The sequence below is a fragment of the Euprymna scolopes genome, chromosome 2 (assembly GCF_053919585.1).
Source record: "Euprymna scolopes isolate OS-2025 chromosome 2, ASM5391958v1, whole genome shotgun sequence".
NCBI classification, from domain to species: domain Eukaryota; kingdom Metazoa; phylum Mollusca; class Cephalopoda; order Sepiida; family Sepiolidae; genus Euprymna; species Euprymna scolopes.
The window spans coordinates 194,230,017-194,255,874 of record NC_136483.1 but is presented as its reverse complement, the minus strand read 5'-3'; the positions used below and the strand labels follow the sequence as shown (position 1 = coordinate 194,255,874).

The window sequence follows — 25,858 nt, the reverse complement described above, 5'->3', positions numbered from 1 at the left end:
GAGCTCACTAGGTACAGCATAGACATTGCGGCATTGTCTGAAACACGATTGAGTGGTGAGGATCAATTGGTGGAAGTGGGCTTGGGATACACCTTTTTTGGAAAGGAAAACCATTGGGGCTGAGACGAGAAGGTGGAATTGGCTTTGCTGTGCGTTCTGATTTGGTAACGAGGATTGAACAGCCAATCTGTGTAAGTTACAGAATTATGATGATGCACTTCCCTCTTGCACACAGTGTGTATATGACGATTTTATCTGTGTATGCCCCTACCATGGGTCATGATGAAGACACCATCACAGCGTTTTACCGAGATCTCAGTCGTACCATTTCCTCTATTCCTTTATCTGAGAAGATCTTATTCATGGGTGATCTAAATGCAAGGATTGGCAAGGATCATCACACCTGGGACTCACTCGGACGATTTGGTATAGGTATGGTCAACAGTAATGGTCTGCATCTTCTCCATCTATGCACTCAGTTTGACCTTGCTATCTGTAACACTTTCTTCAGCCACAAAGAGGTCCATAGGTTTACCTGGACCCATCCTCGTTCAAAACAAGGTAACTTGATTGATTACATTATTTCCAGGAAGGCAGATTTGCAGGACGTCTGTAGTGTGCGTGTTATGCGTGGAGCTGAATGTGGCACAGATCACTTTTTGGTATGCGGGAAGTTGAAAATCTGTATAAGGAGGAAGTGTAGGTTGAGTGGTGTTGGGATTCCCAGGCAGGTTGATTTGTCCAGGCTGGATGATGCAAGTGTACGTGAAAAGCTTTGATCCGTAGTTAATTCTGCTGATTTTAATGGGTCGTGGGCGCATTTTAAAAATACAATCTATGAAATAAGTGTGGATGTTCTTGGCTTCCGCAAATCTAAACATCAGGATTGGTTTGATGATACTGATTCAGAAATTACTCAACTCTTAAATGCTAAAAATGAGTTGCACCATAACATGTTGTCTGCCTCTCATGGAGGTCGAGAGTCCCTCCAACAGTCACTTAAAGCAAACAAGGGTGTTCTCCAAAAGCGACTCCGCCAAATGAAGAATCAGTGGTGGGCTAAACTCGCCAACCAAATCCAGATGGCTTTTGATTGTAAAGACCTCAAACGCATGTACCATTTGCTTAAAAAATCTTTTGGTCCTCAAACACTATCTACATCTCCCCTACTTTCAAGTGATTGAATTGCCCTTATAAAGGATCCTAACAAGATTCTCCTTCGTTGGACCGAGCATTATTCTGATCTCTTTGACAACCCCTCTAATGTTGATGAGGACGTCATCAATAAATTTTTATCACAACAGAAGCTTGTCTATGAAATGTCTGTATTCCCATCTGAGAATGAAATTAGAGATGCAATCAAGGAAGTGAACGTTGGGAGGGCTCCAGGGCTTGATGGTATTCCTGTGGAAGTCCTCTTACATGGGGGTGATAAACTTGTTCATGAAATTCTTCATCTTATCACTGATGTCTGGAAGGGTGTTCCCGTCCATCAGGATTGGATTGATGCAATTCTTATATCACTGTACAAGGGAAAGGGGCCCAGGACCGACCGTGGAAGTTATCGTGGGATAAGTTTGTAAGAAGCAGTTGGCAAAGTATTTTCCAGAGTTCTACTCAATAGATTGTTAAAGTATATTTGCCCATCCGTCATTCCAGAAAGCCAAAGTGGCTTTCGTCCAGGCAGAGGAACCACAGACATGATTTTCTCTACTCGGCAGTTGCAGGAGAAATGTACTGAACACCGTGTTCCGCTTTATCAGGTTTCTGTTGATTTGACTACGGCTTTTGATACGGTGAACAGAAGTGCCCTATGGATAATTCTGGGGATGTTGGGATGTCCACCTCAATTTCTACGATTACTCAGGGAGCTCCACACTAATATGAAGGCTTGCCTGAACTTCAACGGATGCCTGTCAGAACCGATTTTGTTCGACAATGGTGTGAAGCAGGGCGATATCCTAGCACTTACACTTTTTCAATTTATTTTGCAACTATGTTATTGTATGCCTTTAGGGAATGGTCTCTAGGTGTTTATTGCTTTTCAGAACCACAGGTAGGGTCTTTGATCTTTGTCGTTTTCATGCTTCTACAAGGACCTTTCAGCATCTGGTTCATGAATTGCTTTATGCGGATGATGCCGATCTTGTGGCCCATGGTGAGAGGGATATGCAGGGTATCATGGATCTGTTTTCGGGGGCCTTTGCATCTTTTGGGCTTACTATTAGTCTTAAGAAGACTAAGATCATGTTCACACCTCCTCCCGGTAGTTTGTATGTGGAACCAAATACTTTTGTCAACAACCAGAGACTTGTCATGGTTGACACATTTGTGTATTTGGGTAGTATTCTCACTAGAGATGGAACCCTGGATGTTGAGGTCAACTATAGGATACAGCGTGCCACTAAGGCTTTTGATAGCTTAGAGAAGCGAATATGGTCTGACAGGGGTATAAGTATTCATACAAAGATCAGTGTCTATCAATCTTGTATTTTACCATCCCTGCTTTACGCTTCTGAGGCCTGGACAACTTATGGTAGACACATAAAAGTCATGGAGAGAGTGCACCAGAAATTCCTGAGACACATTCTGGGCATCAGGTGGAGCACTTTTATACCTGATATGGATGTTCTCATGCGAGCTGACATACCTCGTATCGAGAAGTTGATTATACGCAACAAGATGAGGTGGGTTGGTGTTGCAATATTTTTTATTCATAATGGGGTATGATCCCTCACAGTCGGACGATTCTATTTATAAACGATGCTGCTAGGAACTGACGAATCAAATTAATTCACGTTCTGCTACCAACCAATCAGAAACCAGAATTGCTGTATAAATATTAAACCTTTTCTGTACCAATTTCACATGTTTTTTTTTTTTCTGTCTCGACACGGTAAGAATATTTTGCTCTGTGGAACTGTCTACTGCAAACAAGTTACCTCGCAGGACTTGTGTGTAACAATGAACCATCGGAAACTGTTCTGTCTACTGCAAACCAGTCACCTCTCAAGACTTGTTTAGAACAACGAACCATCTGAAACTAAACATAGCTTACACTTCTAGAGCTGGACATCTGACAAGGATGGACGATGATAGATTGCCAAAGCGCCTGTTCTATGGTGAAATTACACAAGGAAAGCGTCCACAACATAAACCGAGGAAACGCTTTAAGGATAACATCAAAGATAATCTTAAAGCTCTTGGTATTGACGTGTTCAGTTGGGAAAGTGCTTCCAATGATCGTAAACAGTGGCGCTCCTTGGTCTATCATGGCTGTGATAGTTTTGAGAAGAAAAAATATGAGCATGCAAAAATGAAGATCTGTCAGATATATCAGGTCTGTCGGAGGATTTCATGCAGAACCACACCTGTGATTTATGCGGTAAAATTACTTTATCCGGAGCTGGCCTAGCTAGCCACAAGCGTTTACATGGAGATCAATCTTTCTTTGATGGGGTAAACTTTGCAGGGCACAGATGTTCTGTTTGTTCTGTGGTCTGTAAATCGAGTGGAGGCATGAAGCATCATATGAGCATCCACGGTAGAGCAGCACCAGTTGGCATCCCTCAATCTCAGCTTAAGTGTGACCTTTGCAACAGACTGTGTAAGAGCAGCGATGGTCTGAAGAGCCACCTTCGTTCCCACAGAAAATAGGAATTGATGCATCTTGATCACATCTCCACATGTATATAAGTGTGTGTGTATAAGTGTATATATGTGTATATAATTTAAAAAAAAAAGAAAAAGATATTTCAAAAGTACATGAAAATGAATGAGTAATCAACAATAAAGCAAGGGAAAGATGATCTTCTGTCAAGAAGTGACAATCACCATATATATATATATATATATATATATATATATATATATATATATATATATATATATATAAAGCATTCACCGAAATAAAACTTTAAAAAAAAATAAACAAAGATTATGACTGTGGACTAATTGGAATGAACCAATCAGTATATATGCTCTGTAGCCGAAAACATAACTTCATTGAGCTTGTTATTTTAAACAATTTGTGCGATATTTTAAGGGAAATCTATATCTATATATCTATCAAAGTGAAAGTGTCTCTGCATGTGTGTCTGTGTGTGTATATTTCCCTACCAAATTATTATGTCAATTTTCAGTTTACAGACTCGTGATTTAACATAAGGGGCATTGAGATTTGGAAAAATCTTTTTAATCGATTTGCGGCTAGAAATATGGCTGTCAAGGGGTCAAAGTTCAACGATTTGACCTTTGAAAATTCTACCAAATTCCTCCGCCAATTTTGTGTCTAAATATTTGAGATTTTAGATGTAGGTGGACATGAATAAAACGTTTTCATTTGATTTGAGCCCAAAACAGTAAATGTTAAGGGGGTCAAAATTTGAAAAAATTGACCCTTGTGATCACTACCAAATTACTCAGCCAATTTTTGGTCTAAACATTTGAAACTTTACATAAAGTGTATTCAGACATATGGCAAGCTTTTTCATTGGTTTTTGGCCGAAAATTTGTCTGCCTAGAAGTCAAAGTTCAAAACTTTTTACCTTTGCAGTGTCTAGCAAACTGTTCAGCCAATTTTTGATCTAAACATTTGAAATTTGACATAAAGAGTTTTCAGACATGCAGCAAGCTTTTTAATCAGTTTTTGGGTGAGAATTTGGCTGCCAAGAGGTCAAAAAGAGTTTACCTTTACAGACTCTACCAAACTCCTGTGCCAATTTTGGGTCTAAACACTTGAAACTTTAGATGTAGGTTACTTGGACATGAGTACAACATTTTAATATATATATACATATGCACATAAAGTTATGAACAGTACATAGGGCCCGAGCAAAGCTGAGCTGAACTGCTAGTATATATATATATATATATATATATATATAAAAAGATTTCTTTTCTTTCACAAATCAATGCAATTCGACTACACACAATCAGCTAGCAGAGTACATTGATTTCATCTGTCCCCTAGGAAACTTCTTTAGCCCCTTTGGGAATTACTGTTGGTCAACAGAGAGAACTCAGCAAGCATTAAAGACAGACCCCCCCCCCGTTTCTCCCGTCCTTATCCACTGGACACTCCAGTATCGACGATCTTCACTGAAGATATCTGCTCGTTGACCTGCAACACCCAAAGAACTTTCTACACCTCTTTTTTTTTACTTTGACACAGTCCAACTTTCGGCCACCAAAATAAACCTTTCGTTGTTTTGTTTAAAAAGGGGGTTTTGTTTTGAATTCTATGATACGTGTTCAACTATCAATTAAATTATAGGGTTACAAATATTAATTAAATTGTAGCAGTACAAAATATTAATTAAATTATAGCGGTACAACCTACTAATTAAATTCTAGAGGTACAAAATCGGGCATCTGTAAATGAGTTAAATAAAATAGGAACCAAAGAGAATCAAATTTGGAATCAATACAAACCAGCGTGGATTTATCAAGAGCTTGCTCCGTTTCTTGCAACAGATGAGAATGAGTCGAGAACTGCATTTTCAGGTTATCGTGTTTCTGTTGGCATTGCTTCAACATTTCCTTTGCAATCTCTGCCTCTTTTTTGTTCTTGTTAAAAATATCGGTTAACTTCTGATTCCGTTCTTGTTCGGATAAAATGGTTTTCTTGTAACCAATGATCTCAGCATCAAGTTCTGTATCCTCTTCTTCCAACTGCCTGTTCAAAGAAAATGAATTTTGACAACACATTTAGGAGAAGAAAATTTCTTTGCTTTCTTTCATTTATGTATGGATGTATGTTCAAATTTATACACTTGCTTGAAAGTGTGACATCAACTCAAATCAGAACTAGTAAATCCTTTTACAATATGCAATGTACATGATTGGCCATAAGATTCACTGAAGATTATTTCTTGACTAAATATGAAATAAAAAAACAACTAAGCAATCTTTTATATTATGTGGGTTACTGTTTTCATCTTGAATCATTCTCATAACGTTTCGGCCGATGTAATCTCCAACCTTCTTCAGGTGTATCTTGTCAAACTCGGGAATTCTTCTTGCGAACTCAGGAATTTGTATGGAATTTCAAACCAAAACCTTTATTTGATACATCGAGGTAACACGCTCTCGTTCCATCAACCATGACACGATTGAAGTCTTAAGCAATTCGCAATTGTATTATTTAGTAGTAGAAACTCCAGAAAGAAAATGAATTGGACAACACATTTAGGAGAAGAAAATCTCTTTGCTTTCCTTGATTAATGTGTGTGTGCACATGAATGTGTAAGTTTACACAGCTGCTAAAAAGTGTGAGATCAACACAAGTCAGATGTAATAAATCATTTCAAATGTACATGATTGGCGATAAGTTTCACTGAAGATCATTTCTTAACGACATGAAAATAAAAAATAACTAAGCAATCTTTTATGGGTTACTGTTCCAGCATTGCTCGGGAAAATGAAAGAACTCAAAAACTCCAGTTACCAACAAGTTGCCAACAGCAATTGTCTTTGAATTACGCATATCAACAAAATATCTGAAGATAACCGAACATGCATCAGCCGAAATATCATGAAAATAGAAATATCAACACTAGTCCAAAGAGAAACAACGTTAATAGACCATTTCTTTTTGTTTTAAGAATTTATTCAAATTTCCTATCACTTCTCTCAATAACCAAAATGCAATGAAGAAAGTGTCATCACCATCATCACCAAGTGTTCCAATTGAACCCTGATGGAAATAAAGAGAAATGCCAAAATTGAAGCAGACAATCGACGAAGATCTGATTGCAAAAAGAAGATGCTGTGAATCTGGTTTCAGATTGAAAACAATGGTATAATTTGACTTACTCATGCGTCACAGGATGCAGGAGTTCCTTAGTCTAAGACTTGCTTTTTTCAATAATACAGATAGCTTTTCAACCATCAACAGAAGATTTTTCCCTTGCCCCTGAAGAGAGTTATAGGAACATAATATGGCACACGTCATAATACACAAAGAAAAATAACAGATATTAGTACTAAAGAGAGAATACATTACTGTCCCAAATATACTCAATAAAGAACATACACTGCTGGAGATATATAGATAGAAATATATGTATGAGCAATGTATCTATAAGTGACTTACTTTTTGTTGCAGCGTTCTGGTAGCTCAGCTTGGGGTGGGGGGTCCTCAACACCAAAGCCAACAGAGCCAAGGCCATTGTTTATATGAGTTATTCCCTGTTGATTGGGGTATGTGTCTGGTTCTGAGCAGTTCTAGGCACTCCATCCTCCCAGGTTTTGCCTTCTCTGTTTTAGAAGGGGTTAGTTTATTGCTAATCGTCTGAGACGTTCCTACAGTAGAATGCCGACGAAGCTGGCCAAGCACTTTTTGCAGGCTAGAATGCTCTTTTTCTAGGATGCTGGCTTTTCAAATCCCACTTTCCGATCCTTGTGTCTCATCATTCCGCCGTGGGAGAGAGGTAAATAACTTCTCAATAACCAAAATGCAATGAAAAAGCATATCACCATCAAATTACCTGAGTGCAGTCAACGTCGACATGTAAGCCTCATCTCTTCTTTTCATCCCAGTCAAACTGCTTTGCCAATATTGTTGCAGTTGAGTTTTTTCCATATTGATGGACTGAAAAGAAAAAAAAGTTTTCTACAACACTAATCAGCCAATGGATGATCAACAGTTCTTGATATATAAATAAAATGACTTTGTGGTGATTGACATTATTAAAAAACAACAATAAAATTCAATAAAAAAATAAGATATAATAAAAATTTAAATTTAATTTTTAAAAATCCCGAAGTTCATAAAATTTCCTGTGATGTCAATAATCTTTAAAACGAGAATTGTAACATTTTTTTCCAGTAGCTCTTGACCTTATTACTTTCATTTATCTTCAAACAGGTCAATTTGCACACACACACACACACACACCACACACACACACACACACACACACACACACACACACACACACACACACACACACACATGCACACACGCAATCGCACACACACACATGCACATACGCACGCGCGTGCGCGCGCACACACACACACACACACAAAGTAGCAACCATAGTTGAAGTCAGTGTCCTTAAGGATGCTGAGTTTAGAGAGAGAAGATAATGAAGTACCAAGGTCTTATGTACAACATGAAAAAAAACTGGAATCTTGGGAAGATTTCCATATATTTCAGTAATTATAGGGGAAATCAGATTCATGAAAAAGAATTTAAAAAATTACCTGTCAAATATACCTGGTGAACCAAGTGAAAGAGAATTACAAATAATTGCACTAAAAAGGGAAGTAAGAATCTTAAAAGGATCTCTCAGTTAGAGTGTCCAAAATACCAGGTGAATGTCTGGCATCCCATAGGATGCCCCATCTTCAGCTAAACAAAATGATGAGAAACACACACACAATCCATTTTTATTTCAGGATTTTCTTGCCTTAGAATCTGTACATCCTTTTTCATCTTCTTCATTAAATTTTACAAAAAAAAAAAAAACAATCGTTATCTTCTAGCAACATCTAATTTTTGTTCTGCTTTGTGGCTATTTTACATGTCATCTGATATGTCCTGGAAAGGGGTATACGTCTTTGAAGTAGCAGAGTGGTTTTGAGTACAGTAATCGAGTGATACAATCTAGTAAGTCGCCTTAATAGACAGGTGTTCGTGATCACAATATCCTTAAATTTTAGGTTTTCAGCATATCTTTAAACATCTCCCCCAAGCTGTTCTACCCATCTGTATTTATGGTTTACACCAACTAATCATATTCTTGTAAGGAGCTCCTATCATATCTTCTAAAATATTTCAAATACCATAAATTTTTCCTGTTATACAATGCGCGAGTCTTGAAATCTATGTATAAAAATTAACTCTGCATTTTTCAGTGTATACGAGCGTATAGTTGTTTTTATTGATCACCTTAGTTTCCTTCTCTATGTACTTTTAATAACACCAAATGTACATCCCAAATATGGCTGTGTTTATCAAATAAATGACAAAATTCTTTCCTTTGTAAATAATTGCTTTTATTGATAATCGACGTGGCGTGTGGAGAATAGAGAGGGGGGGTGTAGTAACAGACCGATGCATAGTGTGTATTGTTGACCTTCATAACTGTCTGTCTAAACCAAAACCATTTTTTTTATTACGATTGAATCTATTGTTCTTTTATATACCATTGATGTCTCATCTACGTCACAGGTCAGAATCAGGGTAGTTTTCTTCTACTTATTCTTTTTCGCGAATCTGGCATCGTCCGGGACATTTTGTTACTTTAATTCTTATTTTTGTTTATTCCGGCGTATGGCCGGCTCAATTATTTAACATTCCTACCCAATAACAATGTTTGCAAACAAAGTCAAAATGACCTCAACTTTAATTTCAACATTTTATGCTTAATTCTCCATATTTTAAATCATGATGTCTTCGTCGGTATTTTGTAATTTTACATCGAGAACCAGACAACAATGAAAAAACAAATCATGGGAATTTGAATAGCAACATAGAATTTGTTGACATTTTCTTTTGCTAAAAGCAATTTTGGTCGCATGTGGAGCCTATTTTTATATAAGGATACACACAAGTTTGATTATCCTGTACCTAGCTCCTAATGAGTGTCGTCAGTCACGTGTCTCTATCTTTCTCTTTCACGGAAATACTCAAGATGAACAGATATTCATTTCCCTTTTACTATGATTCTTCAACAAAATATGAGATTCATACGGAGCTGGTTATTTTACCCATCTTATCGACACTCTCTATGGATCAATTCTTAATAAACATATTCCGTTTCACTTCCTAACAGTGAACCAACAACAAAATCCAAATTCATGTAACACACACTCCTGTTTGATACAGTATCTTTTCTCTTTGCTTACTGTTAATTGCAGTTCCACCTCCTGCAACAGATTTGCAACGTTCTTTGTTTCCAAGACTTGCAATTTGTATTGTGCATTATACATCGCAATTTCGTCTTGCAGTTTGTCCACTTTTTATACACACATATATGCATTTTTTCATTCTCTTTGACCAATATCCTTCGACCTGACGAGACATGAGATTGAAACATCGTAGGAAGTTACGTATCTTACGTATCCTATCGATACTCCCTATGTATCGATTTTACACACATACATCTTTGGTCTTATTTATTTGTAAAATCATAAAACACGCTTAACACACTTCATTTTTCAATTCTTCATACATATCTATAGAGTATTTTCCTTTTTTTCTCACCGCCAATTGAAGTTCCGCCTCATGCAACAGATTCATGGTGTTCCTTGTTTCCAAGACTTGTAATTTATACTGCGCATTATACATGTCGATTTCGTCTTGTAGTTTGTGAACTTTTTCAACAAGGCGATCAACAAACAAATCCTGAAATATAAACACAGTGAATTTTATTTCAAAAATGTAAAAAAAAATTTTTTTGAGAAAACGGAAAAGGTTTCCATGTTTATTTTTTCATACAAAAAGGTTTTATACGAAAATGGCAAACATATTATTATTATTATTATTATTTTTATTATTTTTTTTTTAATTGAATTCATATTTTTTGCAATCATTTTTACCTCTTCCAAGGTGGAAGTTATGCTTTTGTTATAGGATAAGCTGATATACCTATTTCTGGAATAATGGACTTCCCCAGAGACTATAAATATAGTTATATCTAAACATTTGTGGCAGTTATGGCCCCAGAATCATAATGTTTACTTGTCTAACATACAAGGGGCGTTCAATAAGTAGTACCCCTTACCCAAGATGTCTGATCTAGCTGAAATTTTGTATGTGGGAAGATTTATATTTTTAAGGAATATGTGTCAAATTACAGGTCTGAACTAATAGTGGTTTCTGATCCACAGATGTTTGAACTGAGTCAATGGGGGAATAGAGCCTGTTGAGTGTTGCACAGTGATTCAGTTTTTGTATTTGAAAAGACACACTGGGGTGGCTTTTGCTGAAATCAAAGAAACATGATAATGATCCCCATCATAAGTCCTTGTAAAACGCTGGTATTATGAATTCAAACATGGTAGGAGATCTATGAAAACAGCTTTCAGATCTGGGCTTCTCTGCAGTGAGAGAGAGAGAGAGAGAGAGAGCGAGAGAGAGAGAGAGAGAGAGAGAGAAAGAGAAAGAGAGAGGTACCGCACTATGTTGAGAGATGAAATTTGGCCAATTAGTGCTTGGGCAATATTGAAGATTTGATTTTTAATGCAAGATGGAGTCTCTCTGCATTTTGCTATTGTTGTTCATGAATGGCTAAATGCCCAGTTCCCTGGAAGATGAATGGATCATCACGATTCACACAAATGGCCGGTTAGAAGTTCTGACAACGCTCTCCGACTTTTTTCTCCAGAAGTGGCTGAAAGAACGAGTCTACTCTACCAAACCAAGAAATTTAAAAGAATTTGAAGTGCGAATACGTGAAGTTATGATCACCATTCTACAAGAGTTTCTTGTGAAATCAGCTAATGCGATTCCTGGTCGCTAGTAGCAAATAAAGACGCCTATATTGAATTTTAAATAAGAGTTCATCCATCTTCTCATATTCATTAATTTTATAAATTATTTTTCCAAAATAAATTGTATGTATTTTAAAATAGGAAGTTGCGTTTCAATCATCCAGTATATGATGGCAGCAAATTCACTTTCGAACATTGCCATCACTCGATATAGCACAAAAAAAATGAAAAAAAAAGGTATATAGAAACACGAAAACATTCAGTGATGGGCCGCACGAATGTGGCTTTTAAGCCTTGCTAAACTCTGGCATTCCTTAGCACACATTGTACAGACATGTGCACCACTAACAGCACGTTCTTGCTGTTCTTTTTTATGCAAGATCAAATGCCATTTCAAACCACCTGCCGTTTTGTATATCCGCCCGCAGTTGACACAGGTTAACTCTGGCAACTCAAGGCTGCTTTGTGACGCACTGCTTGGTGACTCATCAGCCCAGCTCTGTTCAGACATATTCTTCCGCACACCTCACACTCCAGACCAATTTGGCGCCCCCTCCCATCCACGGTTCCTTTCACTCTCCTTTTCCGGATATCGCGCTTTTCAATCATCCAGTACAGGGTGACACCCCCCCCCCAAAAAAAACGGACCCAACTCTAATTAGACCCCGTTTCTTAGTGTTTTGTCCGAATGAAATGAAACTTTGGTCATGACTAGTTTATTATATTCAAAATATCACATCAAAACACTAGGGTCTTTGGCCTTTTTTTCTCCATTCTACAGCATATGTTCTAGATGGCCTCTATTTAGCGTTTGTTTTTTTTTTGGGGGGGGGGTTCACCCTATATATATATATATATATATATATATATATATATATATATATATATATATATATATATATATATATATATAAGGCTTCAGTAGAAAACACTCAAAACCTAAATTTTATAAATATCCTTTTTTCCGGATTTCTTTTAATTGAAGAGAAAACTAAAAACCAAATGGGATTTTTAGTGTTAATTCAACCTTTAACTCATTCTCTTTAAAACTGATGGTGGAATTAGGGTTATGGTTAAGGTTAGGGTTAGGATTAAACAGATTGCAAAACTAGACACAACCAAGGAACATTACCATCAAAAAAATTTAACACAATATTTTTTTCTTTTCTCGAAATCACCAAAGAAAATCAATAATTTAGATCATACTGAAATACCTGTTTCTTCTTCTCCAACTGTGCAGTTAAAACATCAGACTCTGTTTTGTCTGTAACACTTTTTAACAGTTTAATGTCTGCACCTAGATCGCTTTGTCTCTTCCGCAGGTGAAAACGTTGAAGCCCCAAATTTTCAATTTCATTTTGTAATTGAGCGGCTGACCAAAAAAAAGAAGAAAAAAAACAATAATTAAAAGATCGTTTTTTGCCTTAAAAAATTCCAGATTGAAACAAAATTAAAACAAAATTGAATAAACGAGTTTTTTTTAATGAATTTGCTGAATTGTAACTAAGAAAAAAACAATTGAATACCTTTTCCCAAACGAAAAACATAATCACAAAGGCATGAAAAAGCAGAAAGGTCAATATAGTTTGCTTGAAGAATTGTTTAGTGTGTATATATAAAAAGATTTATTGAAGGCTATACAATGCAGAGGTGTAACGAATAAACACGAACTGGGGCAAATTATGACATAAAATGATGACTAGCGTTTGATGTGTCATATTTAAAGCCTAACATTTGTATTACGACACATAAAAGGCTAAACTTTAACTGAAATAGAAATCACTATATTATTAAACGTCCAGTTTTTTATTGATTTGAACAGTTCGTTTACTTGCAATTCAGATAAAAGGGCCTTATATCACTGAGGTGGGGGGGGCATACGTCAAGAGGTTGTCCGCGAAATGGTGCATATTCTATCCTGATGACCCAACATTATCTGGAAACCGAAATATAATATCTCACAATTAAAAACATCCTCATCCTACAAACTAAATTTGTAATTAAAATAGTTCTTTTTTAAAGAGATATGCAGATTGGTACAAACATAGATCTGTGTGGAAGGTGATAACATACGTACAAACGTATATGCATGTGAACATTCCCCCCTTGTTTTGTGAGGAGTGCAAAAAACTCAATTTTGGAATACTACCTATTCTGTCCAGGATATTGAGCATTTTCGATTATGGCTCTATCTGTTGGGTTAATTATTAACCTTTGTTAAGTTCATTGTGAAGTAAATAAAGAAAAGGCATCTTTCTTTGTAAAATGACTTCATAGTGGAAGTTATATTGATGATGACAAAAGAAAACAAAATAATTAACAACCAAACATCTTTTAGTCTTTTTACACACAGAGAGACATAGAAAAACATGTATGTTTATTTTACATGCTTACACAGAGGATATGCACGTTTTTATAAATACAGTGAAAGAGTAGATAACTCCAAGTTAACCAATGCCCAAGCCACACGTCATCACTTAACAGACAAGGGGAGGCAACTCCAAATTACCTAAGTCCTTACATCACTGAAAATAAGCATCAAAGGGAGACAACTCTTCAAGCATTAAAAACCCAGCAACATTGATAAATTTGCAAAACTATCTCGGATATTGAGCATGTCTGTACGTTAGAAGACCTCCAGAGCACTACTAAAACTAATTTTCTAATGTCCTCCTCTAGAAAAAATTATTTAAGGAAACAGTTAAAAAAAAAAAAACAGAAGGCCGGAGAGCGCTACTAAACGCACTAAATATAATTAAGGATGCCCCCCCCCCCCAGGATACTACTAAACTAAGTCTCTCCCCTTCCTTTCTTTGGAGTTAAAACATAAAAATAAATTCACACAAAATATTTTTCGACTTTATTTCAGCATGAAGCGTTTACTAGAAATGACGTCATGATGTTAAACTTTGAGACGGTGGCATCGTGACAAGCAAATATGATTCTCTCTCTCTCTCTCTCTCTCTCTCTCTCTCTCTCTCTCTCTCTCTTTCTCTCTCTCTCTCTCTCTCTCTCTCTATATATATATATATATATGCATTCCTCCATACTTCCATTCTTCACTCCCCCGCCAATATGAAACTCATATTCTCTACACGTCCTACTCAATCTCCCAACAATCATTTTCAACTATCCAATAGGAACCGAGATATTCTATTCAATTAGCATGTTATTAAGAAAATCTCAAAATTGAGAAAATTGAGTATTGCCAAACAACCTCTTCAATTTTGATGAAGATACATCTATTAATAACTATTAGTCTATAATTATTATTGCGGTACATGTTGGAAAATAGGATCTGTTTTAGACAAGGGGTCATGAATGTGTCAAATAATTTACTACGGCGAGTTTTGAGAACTAGAAGCTAATGAAACAAAAAGATATGAGGTCAAACATAACTGACAGAAAGAGTCGTAAGCACAATTCTCAACAGTTTAGCAGAAGTGACAAGGGGCCATGTGAAGGTTGCCAACATTGATGTCAGTATCCACTTTATGAGAGCCACTTCCCACAAAATCATATTACATAATTATATTCAATTTAACCTCTTCCAAATTCTCTGGCCAGGCCTTTAATTTATCCGTCTTTCTCTTAAATTCATTTTTATCATTTCCTCACCTGTTGTCCTTGGCGTTCCCTATTAAGAAAGAGAATTCCTAATTGTTGTGTCGTGGAACAACAGTGAAAATAAGAACAATCAAGTCGAGGTTCGGTTAAGGAACAAGTGTATTAACAAAAATGTACAAAGATAGGAAAACGTGTATATCTGCTGGGCACTCGGCTAGCAGTTGAAGTGCAGTCGCATCTCTCTCACCGGTATTGGAATTACTAGCGCTATTTATAGTGCTAATCGATGTAAATTCCTCTGTTCAAGGAAGGCCAGTATAACACACCCCTTTGAAAATATCCCGTCTAGGATTAATAACGTTTTTGTTTTGGGTTCACCCTAATCAATTCTGTTGATTTCCGTTTTCTGTTTGATCTTCTGTTTTCCGGAGCTTTCTCTGATATGGGGACCTGAAAAGTATCATACACTGTGTCCATAATGTCCTCCTCGGGCGATCTGGTCACCTCACTGTTCGAGTATCTTTTCCGAATTTGGTTAGTGTGACGTTTGTGCACGAAGTCTGGTCCCTTAATCATGTAGAACATGTTCCCTATTTGTTTCTCAACAATGCCGGACTCCCAGAAAGTCTTATTATTTTTGTGAATCTTATAGAAGACTCTTTCGCCAACTTTATACCGTTTTGTTTAGTCATCGGTTTTTTGAGGTTTGTCCTATCCTGGTTTAGTAACAACTTGTGAAAAATCGATCTAACATTGTGTCCGAACATAACCTCAGCAGGTGTCTTTGACATTTCAATGTTTGCATTTGAAGTGACTCTGTAGACTTGTAAAAACTGTTGGATTGACTAATCCGTCGGCGACCCACTACTCTCTGTTGTCCATTACTTCTTGGGTGGTATGGCGGAATGGTTATATGCTCGATTAGATGATCCTCACAAAAATGTTTAAATTCAGTAGACGTAAATTGCGTTCCATTGTTTGTAACAATGCAGTCTATTACTCCAAACCTAGCAAATAGTTCATACAGGAAGTTGATAGTTACCTCGGATGTGGTATTCTTACATTTTAATGCTTCCGGCCATTTAGATAGGCTGTCTACAACAATGAGATAGTAGAACCCATTTAGCGGTCCTGCAAAATCTAAATGAATCCTAGACCAAGGTTGGTCCGGTTTTGCCCATGATCCAAATTGAGTTGGAGGAGCTTTCATAACTAATGCGCATCCTCTACACTCCCTGATTTTTTCTTCTATATCCTTATCCATGTTTGGCCAATAAACGAAAGAGCGCATAAGGCTTTTCATTCTTGATATACCTGGATGTCCTACATGGAATTCCTTGAGCATTCTTTTCTGCAATGTTGCAGGAATTACGACCCTGTCACTATATAACAGGACATTATCGTAAATTGAATAAATTTCTTCATCCAATTCGTTATTGTTGATCTTTACATCCGTGCGTATAATAAATTCGTCCACCTTTGCCTTACTCTTAATCTCATCAAGCGTTACTGGAAGTTCTCTTATTGTGTCACATAACATATTTTTTTCTTCAACTTCCGCTTGAATGGCTGCTATTACCATATCCTCCAATGGTTCTGTCTGCTTAGGTATTAACCTCGATAACCCGTCTGCATGACCAAACTTTTTAGATGGTACATACTCCATTTGAAAATTGTAATTCAGAAGTATGGTACCCCATCTTTGGAGTCTATTCGCCGTATGTTGTGGTAGTCCTTTTTTTGATCCGAAAATCGTTAATAATGGTTTGTGGTCTGTTTGTAACAGAAATTTCCTACCGTGCAGGAAATGATGAAATTTCTTTACCGCGAATATAATGCTTAGCGTCTCTTTTTCAATTTGTAAGTAGTTCTTTTCGACTGGCAAAAGTGATCGGGATGAATGTGCTATGGGTTTCACTTTTCCATCATCCATTTTGTGTAAAATGCATGCTTCTATACCATAGGAGCTGGCATCACTTGCAACTATAATTTCACGCTTGGGATTATAATGTGTCAGAAACAAATCAGACGTCAAAGTCTCTTTAATTCCCGAAGTGCTTCTTCGCACTCTTGCGTCCAGACCCATTTTTGGTCTTTCTTTAACAGTTCATTTAAAGGCGACCTTAGTTTATGCATATTTGGCACAAATACATTGTAGTAATTTGGCAAACCTAAGAAACTTTTTAAAGATACAATATTTTCTGGAGCAGGCATATTCTTTATTGTATTCGATCTATTTGGATCCGACCTTCTTCCATGTTTATCAATGATTTTCCCCAAGTATTTTATTTTCTCCATAAAAAATGTACATTTTTCCTGTTTTACTTTAAATCCATAATCCTGGATCATTTTGAATACTTGGTTTACATGAGCTTTGTGTTGTTCTTTGCTAGCACTTTTCATTAACACATCGTCCAGGTACCTTACTGCGAAATCCAACCCATTTAATATAATGTCCATAATTTGATGAAAAAATCGCAGAGGCGACTTTGACCCAAAAAGGAAGTCTGTTAAACTTGTACAATCCCTTATGGGTATTAATACATAGCAGCTTTGGACACTCCTCATCGACTGGAACTTGTAAGTACGCATCACTGAGGTCGATTTTAGAAAAATATTTCACTCCACTCAGTTTCACAAATATCTCTTCAGGGCTCGGAAGAGGATAATGGTGATCTTGTAATGCCCTGTTTAAGCCTGTCGCGAAGTCGACACAAACCCGAATCTCCTGTGTTTTCATCAATATTTCCTCAAAGTGTTTCTGTTGTTGAAGCATTTTTTCTTCAAATCCTTGTTTAAACTTCTCTTCTCCTTCTACTTGTTGTTGAATTTGCTGCTTTTGCAACGCGAGATTTTGCTCTGCCTGGAATTGGAACAATTCCAACAGTGAATCTTTGAATTTCGCATCCATCATACAAATTCAGTTTACAATTTACACTTGTATTAAATAAATATTCCTTAGTAAAAAAAAAAAAATCAAACAAGTTTTCTTTCCCAATTCTTTTGTTTGAAGAACAACAGTTTAGCAGTACTTTTGTAACTTAATTTGTTGAACGCTATATTTTTAGTCTTATTAGAAACAATCCAGCGAAATAACATTTGTTTAACATTTTTTTTATTTGCACGCGTTTTTACGTAGCAAAAATAAAATCCGTCGCTTTAAATATCCGACGAATTCGTATGGGAAACTGAGTTTTTTGTTGTTGTTTTTTTTTACCCTCTTTGCCTTTTTCAAAAATGACTTGATTCTTTACGTGTTTGCTAAGCACAAATGACGTACGCAAATAATTATTTTTAATGGTCTGTCTCTTTTTCTCTTGACAAAGTCAAGCATGTTGTTTTGTTTTTTTCAAATCCCAGATGCTATCGAAATAACGATAAGCTTACGCAGTATTTGCTAGTTGGTTTTGGACATTTAACTTTGCGGAAGAAAATTCTTACCATAGGAAAAATGGCTTCTGATGAAGGAAAAATGAACCTTTTTCCCTTTCTAGAACACTTGGTAAGTGTGTTCAATTATTAAATAATTGACAACATTCGCGTTTTTCGCTGTAGATTTTGGTGGCAAGTTTTTTCCCTTCACCAAATTACTAGTAGTAATTAATTCACTGTTAATCCTTGCGTATCCAAATATCTGTTGAAATGACGAAGGTGTTCTGTCGTAAAAATTTTACGAATCTCTATTACAATCACTTCTGGTGATTCTCTGCAGTGATGGTCGTTTCGATTCCTTGTCGCCAATCTGTTGTGTCGTGGAACAACAGTGAAAATAAGAACAATCAAGTCGAGGTTCGGTTAAGGAACAAGTGTATTAACAATAATGTACAAAGATAGGAAAGCGTGTATATTTGCTGGGCACTCGGCTAGCAGTTGAAGTGCAGTCTCATCTCTCTCACTGGTATTGGAATTACTAGCGCTATTTATAGTGCTAATCGGTGTAAATTCCTCTGTTCAAGGAAGGCCAGTATAACGCAAAGAAACAGAGGAAAGGGAGAAACTCGTTTTTCAGTTTCAAACAAACAGCCCTTTTGTCCTTCTCCAGCTGCATGTAACTTTTCATTTCAACTGTGGCGTCAGCTACTCATCTCGAAGATGTGCTTCTTCGAACACCACTTCCCCGAATATTCGCCACATGTTCTTTTGTCTCTGCTGTGACGTCACTTCCCACAGCGAGTTTGGTCATTTGCATATTTTTATGTGACTCTTACTGCTTCCAGTTACACATCGACAAAAAAAAACCTCTTCATCTATTTGAAATAATTGATGTTAATTTATAAAGATGATGGAACAGGTCTAGTAACATTGATTCTTTATTTTTTATTCTCTTGATGGCTGAAGTAATAGAAATCATTAAAAAGAACAACAAATAACCCCATTAATTATTCTGGGATTTGATTTACTTCTTACAGTAATTGACATCAAGTTCATTCAAATTAACTGCATCTTTCCCCTCAGGAGAACGCAAAACTCAAGTCTGATCAATTTGACATTTAATTTTCAGAGGCAGAACCTCTAACTTTTTACCCACATTTTTATACCTCCTCTCGTAACCTCATATCATACTATATAGTCTTAATTCTAAAATTTTGATACCCAACCAGAATTTTCTATTCTCGGCATAATTTTTTATCTAAGAGAAAAACAAATAGTTTCATTAAGGTTTTTATGATTAACAAATTACTACTAATCATTTGGAATGTGCACTCCTAAAAGAAAATATTTCACCAATTGGATCAATTATTAGCATATCGTGACTGACCTTCTACCTGGCAATTTTTGTATTCCATGATCAATTTGTTGTGATTATTTTTTTCTGTTTCCAGTTCAACTTCCTGTTTCAGTCGTATATTGTTCAGGCTGACGTATTTATCCTGTTGCGTTTCCAACACCATTTGCTGCTGGGCCAACTCTTGCTGCACTGTATAAAGGCTGATGCCGAGATTATCTTTCTCACGCCTCTTCACCTTCAGTGCATTTTCCTTTTAAGACACGCAAAAAATTAAAGGGTGTATTAGATAAGCGAAACCAGAAACACACACAGATTTCATTTAGGGTGAAACAGTGGAGGTTTGCCATAAAGAGAGAACTTGAAAGCGATATATAATTATGTGATTAACAATAATGAACTTTCTTCCTCTCAATATTTCAATGCCACAAATCACAAATTCAACTCAAATTATTAACAAAAAATGAAGACTTTTCTACAATGTTCATGTTTTTAAAAAACCAAGAAAATAATGCAAATCGAAGATCAAATGTTTTTTGGAAATCGTTTTATGTTTTCATATTAATTAACGAGTTGTCAATATTTTGTATTTCTTCTTCCGTTTTCTTGCAATAACCATTTGATGTGGCAGAGAATTGGTGAGAATCAAATTCTTACACAAATCAACAGAAATTTCTTTATTCCACAATTCTTTAATGACTGTTCTTATTGCTCAGCAGTTGAGGGTTGCTTTTCTGCAACCGTATTTTTAATTTTTCCCCATACACATTCATGCGGCTAACATCTGGACTGTTACAATGCCAATAAATAATTTACAATCTTCGAGTGTTGGTATAAGATCAATAAAATTTGAGCACTGAGTAATATGCATATGTATTGCCAGCTTCTCTTTCAAAACTGTTAAATGCTTTTAAAAAAAATCGAGTTTAGCCATTCAAGATAAAACACAAAACTCCAAATGTTGCTGAATGTGGTTCATGGCTGAAATTGCATATTTTTTTAATCAAATTTCTCGCCTGAATATTTTATTTTTATATTTATGTAATGCATGATAATTTTTGAAATGTAAATTCAACTGAAAAAAAAAAAAAAAAAGCAAAAAAAAAACTTATTTTAATCTTAAGTTGTTTAGTTTCTGTATTGTTTAGCAAATATCAGGTGCTTGGATTTCATGAACTAATATTAAATACGAAATTCAATGGGACAAAAGTAATGCAAAATGTGACTTACACAAGCTACGACACCTCTGTCTATCCTGTCGGGTGATGGAATCAAAGAAGGAAAGAAAAAAATTGTCTATAGATGACTTATTAATATCGTCGGCGACGGCCAATTTCTCGTATCCGAGAATTTCAGTTTCCTCTTCCCTCAGTGTTTGGATCGCAGATGGCCTCTCGAGGAACAATAGATATGATTTATTAATATACATATGCCATTAATTTGCATATGAGGACAATGACTGCTGTGAAAAGGACGAATGGTAAAGCACAGATCGGTCTTTTTTGACAGATGAAAGACAGAGAGAGAGAACGGACGATTATAGTTGAAGCCAGGAGTTCGCAAGAAGTTCGGATGAATATTTATTATTATTATTATTATTATTATTATTATTATTATTGTTATTATTATTATTATTATTATTATTATTATTATTATTATTATTGTTATTGTTATTATTTATTTATTTATTTATTATTTTAAATCTTAGTTTCATTTATTCACAATGGCAGTCTTTACAGTTTTTTTTCTACAACATAGTTGTGTTTCTTTTGCGGCTCAACTTGTGGATCAAATTTTGGCTCAAAAACACACAATTTGATCCGTCTCACTTTTAGAAATCACTATTGGCGAGCGTGTGGAAATTTCATGGTGCTTTCTACATCAATCTCTAAAATTAAATGATAAAAATAAAATTCCTTCTGAAACAATAAATATCTGCCAGTGTCAATATTATTAAGAAAAAAAATGATTTTTTCTTTTTCCATAAAAATAATTGTTATTGTCAGCTATGTATATTCTTTGAATAAATAAAACGTTTGTTATTTACGTGTTCATATAAAATTGTAGTAATTTCATTCTATAAAATATTTTCTGTCTTCTTAACGTAAAAAATAATTGTCGGTTAAATATTGTTAAAATCTACAAAACGAATATCACTTTTGTATTTATTTAACATTTGTTTTATTCAACAAAATGACATAATTTGATTTCTAAATAATTCATTTTAAAATATAGATAAAATGAGAATTTTTACTTTAGCAACATTAGATTAATCAACAATAATCATTTTTGATGATCAGTTGATCTCGTTTTTGTGTGTGTGTGTGTGTGTGTGTGTGTGTGTGTGTGTGTGTGTGTGTGTGAAAGGTGATAACGTACGCCCGAATATAAAATGCCTTAATGTATTATTATCATCTTGATGATTTTTAAAAGTCCATTTTTCAAACTTTACATTTTAAACAGCTATGTTTTGATGAATTAGTATTATACATTTCTGATTATAAAGAAATATAAATTGAAGAAGAAGAGGATGATGAAGAAGTTGAAGAGAAAAAGAAAAATTTAAAGTTAAAGAAGAAGAGGAAGATGAAGAGAGAAAGAAGAAGATAGAAAATAAGAAAAAGAAGATAGAAGAAAAATAAAAAGAAGATAGAAGGAGAAAAAGAAGATAGAAGACGAAGAAGAAAAGGAAGAAGAAGAAAGCGAAGAAGAAAAAGACGACGACGACGAAGAAGAAGAAGAAGAAGAAGAAGAAGTTTGAAAAAGAAGAAAAAAGGTTGTATGAATTTACAATTTCTTGCTTGGAAAATTTGTATTCTTCCTTCATTTTTAACAGTCGCGCCTTCACCGCTGCTTGGAATTGCACCATTTTAGGCTAGAAAAAAAAAAAGAAGAAAAAAAAAGAAGAAAAAAAAACGAATGACATGAGTTGCATTCACAGAAAGAAACTTTAAAAGATTTACAAATTGACTAATCCAATAATCACAAAACATCTTTATAAATGTGATTGTTTTCCAGAAGATGGAGAGAGTTTGACGGATGTAGGTTGAAGATGAAAGAAAGGAAGATGAATAAAACTGAAAGATAAATTCCATTCCAAAAGAGATTCAATAAAAGATCAAAATGTAATCAGTTTGTGGTAAATGTTTTGATGAAGTGAAATTACCAGAGTCAGCCGATAATGAAAAAAATGCTCAAATGTGTTGATATTAAGAAATCGTATTTCACAGAGAGTTCTAGAAAAGAAACTTTGCGCATGAAAATTTCATTCAGTTTTAAACACAGATAGGGAATGAGGGAGTTACACCATAAGACATATGGATACTCCATATTATTAAATTCCATCTGGAACACGAGTCCTGGCAACATGTGTGTGTGTGTGTGTGTGTGTGTGTGTGTGTGTGTGTGTGTGTGTGTGTGTGTGTGTGTGTGTGCTTATGTTCCTTGCAGATGGAAACAGAGATGGCTTTGTTGCAGGGTTCGATTTCATGATCAGTGACAATGATAACTTCCTGCACGGATGATCCCGGAAGGATGAAACACTAGTATCTGTAGACATTATATATATATATATATATATATATATATATATATATATATATATATATATATATATATATATATATATATTATTCTATTTTCAGCCCAAACTAGGCACAGTGCCACTTTGAAGTAGGGGGCTACTATCAGGGACATAAGTTGCTGGGATATTATGAAGAGAGATGAGCAGCAAGATGTCTGCTCACATTCCACTTGAAATTCTGAATGTCAGTACAGTTGGGAAAGCAGGATCCTGAAAGGAAGTTCCAAAGTCTAGCAGTTCTGGGGAAGAAACTATTGGAGTAGAAGGCTTTCTCACCCTAGAAATCTTTACTGTGTAGGGGTGGGATTTAGTTGCTTGTCGGGTTTGTTGAGGGTATTTACGCTGAGGGGGTACAAATGCTTGTAGTTCGTCAGAGGATTCACCATTAAAATATTTGTAAAAAAGGCAGAGAGATACAACATCTCATTGATGGGACAGAGATTGAAGCTTAGATGACAGTTCAGAACCTATCAGGTTAGCGACTCTTTTTTTAACTTTTTAGTAGATGCACTAGCCCAAATGTGACAAGAGTACTTCACACATGGGCGAATGATGGCCTTATAGAGGTACAGGATACTTTCAGGTGTAAGTAGCTTTCTAGCACGGTAGAGAAAGCCCAACTTCTTTGTGTTACATGATAAAGGCTGTCCCCTTTTCATGTAAGTATAAAAATTGAGAGATTTAGTTCAAATGAAAATGAAATAGCATAGACGAAATTCGAACCTCGTAATTTAGGTTTAGAAATAGATTACGTGTGAGAATTAGAAAATGGAATGTAAAACAAACGATTGTATAGCTTAGAGATAAAATAGTTTCAAGAAAAGAATGTGCACTGTCAATTTTGTTATGAAAATTCAATTGAAAGAATGCAGCTACAAGATAATTTAATAAACATGTTTTTAACATATTGGAAATATAGGTTACTGAGAATATAGGTTAAAATTCCTTTTGTAAAAAAAAGGAAAAGTTTTGGACACGCATGTTCAGAACACGTGAAAGAAAACGCATGTTTTAACATCTGTATGACGTCATGGAAAAATGGGAAGTTCTAGATATAGTTAGAAAAAGAAGAAACTGGGAGAAACTCAGAGGGAGTTTTGAGGACGATAGACGATAGTCTGCAGTTTGTCTTTCGAACGTCTAGAAGCGAGACGGTCACTTGTGAAACTTAGAATGAAGCTTTGAATTCTTGATGATGAAAACCACGGCCGGTCGTGAGAAGAAATAAACCCATCATGTGTTCTTTATAAACGTCGTCTTTGTGTTGTAATTCTACCAAAAGGTAAAGTGAAAATTGTTATTATATGTCTATGTATCTGTGTTATAAAATGTGAACTCTACATCTCATGTCTACACAATGTCTAAACACTATCTCCTCACTCAAAGAGCTTCTTTCATCAACACATCTAAGTATGTACATTTTATAAATATGAATCTTCATAAAACGAACAATCTCTTACACAGCATCCCTCTTAATAAAAAAACTCTAGTAAGACTTCCTTAGTCTCTAAGAACCTCTCATTAATAAGACTCTCTTTTAATAAGAATATATAACATTTGCAGCACCCTTGGCAATGCTCTCAATGTATCTGTTTCAACTCATGTTCCCTCTGAACGTTAGGCCAAGGAGTTTAAAAGAAGTAGTTTCAAGTAACATATTTTTGGCCATTGCTATTGGTGGTAGAGAAGGTTTTTTGAGATTATTGAAGGAAACAAGCTTAATCTTGCCAGCATTGAATGTGACCATCCATTTTTGTCTCCATTCCACTAAAGATTGCAGGTCATCCTCTAGTGTTTCTGCCATTTCCTTAGATATGTGTTCATTTGTTTTCCCCTCATGCCTATAGAGCGTGGTATTACCAGCAAATATACCCATCTCAGGGACAATTCTATCAGGGATTTATAAATATTAGGAATAATAAAGGTCCAAGGATAGACCCCTGAGGTACTTCTGCATTTATATCATATTGTTTGGATGTATAATCGTCGAGAACAACCTGGATTCTTCTCTTACTTAAGAAGGATTTAATTACGTTATGTATTCTTCCAGTGATACCATATGATCTGATTTTCCTTAGAAGACCATCGTACCATACCCTGTCAAAAGGCTTAGATATATCTAGGGCTAACACTCTACCCTCCCTTGCTTTGTCCAGTGAATGGTATATACATTGAGAGATTACAGTTAGGATATCCGCTGTGGAACGGGTTTGCCTAAATCCATATTGTTGGTTGGCCAGAAGTTTAGCAGCTGTAAGGTGGTGGACTAGAGCTTGATTAATTATGCACTCAAATATGCTGGCAAAAAGCGGGAGGAGGCTAATGGGGCAATAATTTAATGGGTCATTTCACTAGAATTCTTGAAAACTGTTTTTTTTACACAGTGGTCATCACTTATCAAGGCCCGGAAGCCACTCAGGGATAAGGGTTATTGCAAGTACAGTACGTTAGTGTGGAGATTTATTGAAGTGTTTACTTGAGGTGGCGATTCATTAGGAATTTGTTTACATTGGACTTGAAGACATCCAGGTTGTAGT

General features: G+C 35.6%; 1 protein-coding gene across 4 annotated transcripts in view; it reads right to left on the bottom strand.

The window, feature by feature from the left end:
- The window catches only part of LOC145300982 (coiled-coil domain-containing protein 40-like), an 86,338-nt gene that overhangs the window by 40,253 nt on the left and 20,227 nt on the right, over positions 1 to 25,858 (bottom strand). For all 4 annotated transcript variants that reach the window (XM_080144536.1, XM_080144534.1, XM_080144535.1 and 1 more), the window contains exons 5-10: positions 22,530 to 22,613; positions 19,772 to 19,991; positions 12,660 to 12,817; positions 10,217 to 10,357; positions 7,491 to 7,594; positions 5,434 to 5,677 (exon numbers count right to left, since the gene is read on the bottom strand). In XM_080144536.1, coding sequence (XP_080000662.1) covers positions 5,434 to 5,677; positions 7,491 to 7,594; positions 10,217 to 10,357; positions 12,660 to 12,817; positions 19,772 to 19,991; positions 22,530 to 22,613 — 951 coding nt within the window. The remainder of the gene's footprint in view (positions 1 to 5,433; positions 5,678 to 7,490; positions 7,595 to 10,216; positions 10,358 to 12,659; positions 12,818 to 19,771; positions 19,992 to 22,529; positions 22,614 to 25,858) is intronic.